General features: G+C 56.9%; 1 protein-coding gene across 1 annotated transcript in view; it reads right to left on the bottom strand.

The window, feature by feature from the left end:
- Window positions 1–5,708: 5,708 nt before the first annotated feature.
- WDR7 (WD repeat domain 7) overlaps window positions 5,709–7,454 on the bottom strand; it is a 36,404-nt gene continuing 34,658 nt past the window's right edge. Inside the window, 2 exon segments of the mRNA XM_031064437.1 lie at window positions 5,709–6,841; window positions 7,355–7,454. The exon segment at window positions 7,355–7,454 is cut by the window's right edge and continues 10 nt beyond it. Of these exon segments, the coding sequence (XP_030920297.1) occupies window positions 7,355–7,454 (100 nt within the window). The 3' untranslated portion in view covers window positions 5,709–6,841.

Genomic DNA, 7,454 nt, shown 5'->3' with positions numbered 1-7,454 from the left:
GTGGCACCCTGGCATGGCTGGGGGGGAGGACAGCAGGGCGGGGCAGTGGCCTCATGGCATGGCTGGGGTGTAGGACAGCAGAGCAGGGCATCCCCCATGGCATGGCTGGGGTGTAGGACAGCAGAGCAGGGCAGTGGCACCATGGCATGGCTGGGGTGTAGGACAGCAGGGCGGGGCAGTGGCACCATGGCATGGCTGGGGGGTAGGACAGCAGAGCAGGGCATCCCCCATGGCATGGCTGGGGTGTAGGACAGCAGGGCAGGGCATCCCCCGAGGCCAGGATGTGCCACCACCCTGGAGTGTTCCACAGTCCCTCCACCCCTCAGCTCCAGAGGGCAGAAGGAGAACAGGGGGTTCAGGAGGCACCTCCTGGCTCTCCACAGCTCCCTGACATCAAGATGGAGCCAGGCAGGCCTCGGGGTCTGCTCCCAGGGAATGAGAACAGGAGGAGAGCTGGAGGAGCCCGTGCTGCTCCCCAAGGCAAGGACATGGCCTCGGATCGTTTGGGCCTCCCCTCCCGGTGGGAAGTGGGCTGGGCTCTGCCTGCAGGACGGGGAGATGATGCTCTGTGGTTACACACAGGAGGGAGCTGGCATCTTGTAAGGGAAAAAGAAACGTGCTTCCCACTCAGTGAATTGTAACTGGAGGCTTTGGAAAAGCCAGGGGGCTCCATTTGCGGCTTTGGGATGGCTTTGAGAACCAGATCGTGCTGGGAGCCCATCTGGGGGAGAGCTGCTTGTTCAGCACATGGGTTGTTTTTGTTGTGTGACAATTAGCACACAGCACTCTAACTCCCCATTTTCCAGAGCAAGCTGCTCCGTGTGCCATTTTCCAGGGGTGCAGGTGAGTGGAGGAGCAGACAGGAGGAAGACAGGGTGGCAGTGAGGACACACCGGGCTGTGCCCCTTCCTGAGGGGGTTTTGGCCCTTTAGAACAGCCATGTGTGACAGGGACAGCCTCCCTGTGCCTGTGGGTGCACAGCCAGGGACTCTGCAGCTCTGATCCCGAGAGCCGTCCTGCCCAGCCCCAGCCTCCATCCCTGTGCCTGTGGGTGCACAGCCAGGGACTCTGCAGCTCTGATCCCGAGAGCCGTCCTGCCCAGCCCCAGCCTCCATCCCTGTGCCCTGCTGGATGCTCTGAGCCTGGCTGCATCCCTCACTCCCTGGATGGATGTGGGAGTAGCAGCTCCCAGAGATGCTCCATCTTTCACCTCCAAATCCCCAGCACTGCTGCCACAGAGCCGGAGAGGGGCTTTGAGCTGGTTCAAAATCCATCTCCCAGCTCATTATTATGCCGGGCAATTTTTCATTCATCGGGAATCTACGGCAGCATTTTAATGTGAGAAGCTCCCTGCTCTGTTTCTCTTCCCCTGAAGAAAAATAGCTTAATTTCTGCAGTTTGATAGATTTTCCTGAGCCTTCAAAAGGTAGAGAAAGACTCTTGAAAATCGGTCGTTGAACTATCCACAGGCATTTTATAATGGCCGTAAATAGGCCTGGACTGAATAGCTCTCCAGGCATCAGCTTGAATGGTGTCCTTGACACTGTTATTATTATCCCCACGGAGAAAAAAGGGAAAAAAGAAAGGGAAAGAAAGTCTGGGAGCCTCTCCACACTGCAGTTGGTGTGTCTCTAGGCTGGAAGAGCTAAATCCCCCCTCGCTGGATCTGCACCCCGGGAGATGTGCTGGCTTTCACCTCCCAGAATTGTCATAAATTTCATGGAATTTCCTGCATTAAAAAAAATAAAAATCAATGAACTTGAGAAATTTTGCAAACTCTGGAGCAAATGAAGTACAAGAAGTTTAGGGGAATTTATTTTCTGCCTTTTTGCCCCTTTGCCCACCTAAATCTGTGGTTGCTTTCCATCAGGGAATTACTTTTGTAACTTCCAAGCTGTCATGTCCCACTGCTGAGGAGCAGCCTCTGACCCCCAGTTTTGGGGGTTACTTTTCAGGGTGGCCATTTTCAGCACCCCAACACATCCCCACGGAGCAGCTCCAGAGGTTTCCAAACCCCATCTGGACCCTTCCCCGCTGCATATTGCAGCAGCTCCACCACACCTGTCCTTCTCGCCTCAGATCCTGTGGGACTGTGTCACCAGAGGCACTGTGCAAAAGCTCGAGGTTAATCAGCAAGAACAATTTTCTCAGCTTAAATAGGGTGCTTTCATTTCTTGAAAGCCACTCTGACGTTTCCAGCCCCCTCACAAGGCAAAAATAGCGTGTCCTAGAAATGTCACCAGCGTATGGATCCCTCCATATGGAAAACGAGCTCGGTGATGGGCCGTGTCTGTCCTGGAGCAGCCTCAGAGCCCTCCCCACGGGGTGATGCTCTGCCAGCCTGTGGGCTGTGCTGCAAGTCACAGAATTCTGGGCTGGAAAGGAGCTCAGAGCCCCTCCAGTGCCAGCTCTGCCATGGCAGGGACACCTCCCGCTGTCCCAGCCTGGCCTGGGACACTGCCAGGGACCCAGGGACAGCCACAGCTGCTCTGGGCACCTGTGCCAGGCCTACCACCCTCACAGCCAGGAATGTGCTCCTTATTCCCTCCCCTTCCTCTGGGGGCTAAAGCAGAATAAATAAATCTGCATTTTACCCCTTGGCCTGTGTTCAAACAGGGCAAACAGCTCAACCTGGGGCTGGGCTCGGTCCCTGCTGTGGGAACAGGGGAGAGCACGGCACTGCTGCTCTGCCAGTGCTGCTTCGTCCACGGCTGCATCCTTGGAGTGCCCCGGCTCCCTCTGCGTGCCCTGGGTCCCTCTGCGTGCCCTGGGTCCCTCTGCGTGCTCTGTGTGCCCTGGGTCCCTCTGCGTGCCCTGGGTCCCTCTGCGTGCCCTGGGTCCCTCTGCGTGCCCTGGGTCCCTCTGCGTGCCCTGGGTCCCTCTGCGTGCCCTGGGTCCCTCTGCGTGCCCTGGGTCCCTCTGCGTGCCCTGGGTCCCTCTGCGTGCCCTGGGTCCCTCTGCGTGCCCTGGGTCCCTCTGCGTGCCCTGGGTCCCTCTGCGTGCCCTGGGTCCCTCTGCGTGCCCTGGGTCCCTCTGCGTGCCCTGGGTCCCTCTGCGTGCCCTGGGTCCCTCTGCGTGCCCTGGGTCCCTCTGCGTGCCCTGGGTCCCTCTGCGTGCCCTGGGTCCCTCTGCGTGCCCTGGGTCCCTCTGCGTGCCCTGGGTCCCTCTGCGTGCCCTGGGTCCCTCTGCGTGCCCTGGGTCCCTCTGCGTGCCCTGGGTCCCTCTGCGTGCCCTGGGTCCCTCTGCGTGCCCTGGGTCCCTCTGCGTGCCCTGGGTCCCTCTGCGTGCCCTGGGTCCCCCCCGCCAATCTCCCGGCTCGCCGGGAAACCCAAAGTCCCCGACCCGAACTCCGCATTTAATGCCCCAGCCCACCCAGTGGTTACATAATTCCCGGCTACGGGCTCGGTGCAGCAATGAGCACCCGGAGTTTTTAATTGTCCCCCTCCTCCCCGGCAGTGCAGGAGAACAGACAGAGCAGGCACGGAATGAATCCCACAAAACCACGGCTGACAGGTTTAAAAATCTATTTTCCTGCAAGGATCTACGGGAAGGACGGGTGATTAATGAAGACTATGAAGAAAAGGTTTTATCCAGCAGATTAATTCCAACGGGTGTTTAAATCCTTAGCAGAGTTGGACAAGATGCTCCGAGGAGCAGCTGGGGGGGGCTCCCTGGGCACCTTCCCAGCAGGGCACGGCATTCCGGCCAGCCAGGGCTCCATGTGTCCCCAGCAGTGGCTCCCTGTCCTTGTCCCCTCAGCCCCTTTGCCTGAGGCTGCTCCAAGCAGTTTGGGTGCAATAATGCAGTGTTTTACCAAAAAGAGGGAGTATCTGTTACCCTCCACGTGAGTTTCCCCTGCAGGAACAGCCAAGGAGAATAGCAGAAGGAATCTGGTGTAGATGGAGGGTGACCTTTTCCAGCTCCCACGTTCAGGAGCAATTCATTATCCAAACCTCCAGTTTGGGAGAAAAAAGTGTTTAATCTCTTTTAATCCCTTGGGACTCGGACCTCTGAGCTGGAACCCACATCCCACAGGACAGGCCCCAGGCACAGAGGATTCCCTGTATCCCAGGGCTGCTGCCTGCTGCCTCTGCAGCGGGGCTCCAGATCCACCCTGGAAGGAGGTGACCCACACCCTGCTGATCCCTGCACGGTTTGGCTTGGAAAGGACCATCCAGTCCTGCTGGGCTGCTGGGACAGGCAGCGTCCCACAGAGAGTAACTCCCAGCACTGCAGAGGGAACGCCTGCGCTGTCCCTCACAGGCAGTGTGTGGTTCTGAGCCCACAAGTCCCATTTATCCTCCTTCCCAGTGCCCCCCAGCTGTGTCAGACAGAATTCCATTAGGGAGCTGCTATCCTGAGCTGTGTCCCTGCCCGTGGCAGGGGCTGGAACTGGCTGAGCTTTAAGGTCCCTTCCAGCCCAAAGCACTCCAGCACTCCAGCATTCTGCACCCCCCTCCCACAGCCAGGAGCAGGTGATGGCTCTGGACAACTGAAACCCACAGAAAATTGACTCTGAAAGGAGCAATCACAGCAGAGGCGGCTGCAGCTTTTCCCATTTCCCCTGGCAGAGCTTCCCCTGGGACCGTGTGCGCCTGACCCTAAACCTTCCCCATTTTCCGAGCCGGTGCACTTGATGGGAGCTCATCTCTGCACTCCACGGCTGCCCTGGCATCCCGGGCTGGGACACGGCCGCTTTCGGCTGGCTGAATCCCTGACTCCCTGCACAGATTGGATGGGGGCTCTGCTTCCATTTGCTCCCGTTCCTGCCAGCTCAGCAGGCATCCTCACCTACGGAACACAGGCTGGTCTGTTCTCCTCGGGAGGACAGAATTCCCCTCAGTGCCCGACAGAACACAGATCTGTGCTGCACAAACAGCCAGGGGGGCCAAGGAAACCCCTCTGCCACCCTGGGACCATCCCTCTCCCCACCCTCTGCCTCAGCAGCAGCACCTCTGCTGCTTGTTCCTGACTAAAGTGCATTTTAACCCATTTTCTGCCTGAATCCATTGTTTCATAAAAAAGCCAAATTAAACCTTGCAAGGCGTGCAGATTCCAGCATCCCTTCCAAGCTGGAAGCATCGGTCTCCTTTCACCGTCTTGTAAACTGTGAGCAGCTCTGCAGGAGTGAGTAAATGCCTGTTTAAGGTTATTTACATCAATAAATAAATATTTACCCCTTTTTAAGCATCTCCAGTCCTTGCAAACAGGTTTCCAATTTACAAAAATCAATTAAAATCTGATATTAGAATGCACCAGCCCACGGTGATGTTCCCGGAGATGTCACTCAGCCTCCATTCCAAGCCCCACATCAGCATTCCAAAAGCTCTGCTGCTGAAAGAGCAGAAAGTTTCACCTTTTAATTTTTCATAGCGGATTAATTTTTAATTTTCAGACATCAGAGAGAGGGGGAAGTTCCCCAGGAGCCTCTCCCGCTTCAAAGCGCGCTCCAGGCAACCGCTGGACCGAGTGTCAATTTATCACACTGGAGGCTCCCTTCCAGATTTTTCCTGAGGTTTTTGGTGTTGTTGTTGTTCAGACAAAAGTATTAATGCTGGTGAAGTTTCCTACAGGATTTCTTAATATCCTCCCAACCCGAACCATTGCAGGATTCTGCTCTCATTCCAAAGGAAATGGGGGAAATTTAGATTCCTGCGGAGGGGGCAAAGAACCATCAGCAGGAGATCACTGACACCCAGGCAAGCCAACACGTTTCAGTCCAGTTTTATTCCACAAGCATATTTACACCAGGAATGTCAATGCACAGAGGGCAGGGATGGGTGGAGCAGCAGACACTGGGACCACCCCAGGGTGACTCCATCCCCCCCATCCAGGGACACCTCCACACGCACAGGGACGAGGCCAAGCAGCGCCAAGGACACGCAAAGCTGGCAGCGGGGACGGGCACAGCCCTGGCACAGACCCACCTCCAGCAGCTGGGGTTCACCCCGCTCAGCTCCGAGCCTCCTCACTAGAACAGCACACAGATATGGAGCTTCTGGGCTGCAAATCCCACCTGGGCACTACACACATCACCAAAGCGGAGTGAAACACACTTATTTCCTCCTTCGGAGCCACGTGAAAAATGAATTCCTGCATTTTTGGAACAAGTACCATGTTTAGCTTAGCAGGTAGTGCCAGCCTCAGGTCTGAGCTCTGCAGCCAAGGAAAAGCTGCACAGAGATACTGAAATAAAAGGATCTGAGAGATATTTTTCTCTTTCCCATGAGCAGAAAACAGAACATTTCACACAAAATATTCCACAGAATCAGATATGTAAGAAGGAAACACAGTCACAGCGAGTGTCACACAGGAATATTCCTACTGAAGGAAATATTTCAGTACATCCAGTCAATAATTCATTTTTCCATAATTTTGATCATTTTTCCATTCAAAATGGCCCCCTTTGTCCTTTATTTAAATAAATACCTGCACTGGTGGCAAAAACCACCTTTCAATATAAATACTGCTTTTTTCCAAGTCTGCCATTGAACAGGATTTTTAAATTATTTATTTACACGTGGACTATCATTTTTCCTTCGGGCCTGGGCACAGCAGCATTCCAATCCCCTGAGGGAGGAGGGTGAGCGCAGGCCGCGGCCCCACATTCCAGCCCCACTCCCAGGCAGGTGCCTGGCGCTGGGGGCAGCACTCCGCGGCCACCAGGAGCACGTCCATGTAAACACGAGCCTTTTTGGTAAACACTGACATTCTGGGAGGCTCCGCAGGGAACAGGGCTCGGGGACATCCAGCGCCGGGGGGCCGGGCTCAGCCGGCTTCGGGACGAGCTGCTCCTGCTCCTGATCCCGCTGTGCCCGAGCGGCCCCGCGCCCTCCTCCTGCTGGGGGCACGGAAAGGCTGTCAGTGTCAGTGCCACCGGCCGGCCGGCAAGGGTGGGCTCAGCCCCTCAGATCCTGGCTGAGCCCCTCAGATCCCACCTGAGCCCCTCAGATCTGGGCAGGATCACCTCAGATCCCAGCTGAGCCCCTCAGATGCCACCTGAGCCCCTCAGATCCTGGCTGAGCCCCTCACACCCCGGCTGAGCCCCAGACCCTGGCAGGCCCCTCCTGGGTCCCGGTGCTCCCCAGCACAGCTCTGGCACTGCTCCCTGTGCCCAGGCAGGCTCACCCAGACCTTGAAGCCATGCTCCCTGCCTTGCCCAGGCTCACCCAGACCAGGCAGACATACTCTGTGCCCAGGCAGGCTCACCCAGACCATGAAGCGGTGCTCCCTGCCCTGTCCATGCTCACCTAGACCATGCAGCCATGCCCTGTACCCAGGCTCACCCAGACCATGAAGCAGAGCTCCCTGCCCTCACCCAGACCACGCAGCCATGCCCTGTGCCCGTGCTCACCTAGACCATGAAGCGGTGCTCCCTGCCGTCGTGGGCCATGAGGATGATGTTGCGGTTGGAGGTCCAGATGAGGCGGGCCAGGCGCAGCGCGGTGTGAGAG

The sequence above is a fragment of the Geospiza fortis genome, unplaced genomic scaffold (assembly GCF_000277835.1).
Source record: "Geospiza fortis unplaced genomic scaffold, GeoFor_1.0 scaffold143, whole genome shotgun sequence".
NCBI lineage: Eukaryota > Metazoa > Chordata > Aves > Passeriformes > Thraupidae > Geospiza > Geospiza fortis.
This window is presented reverse-complemented; position numbering and strand designations above follow the sequence as displayed.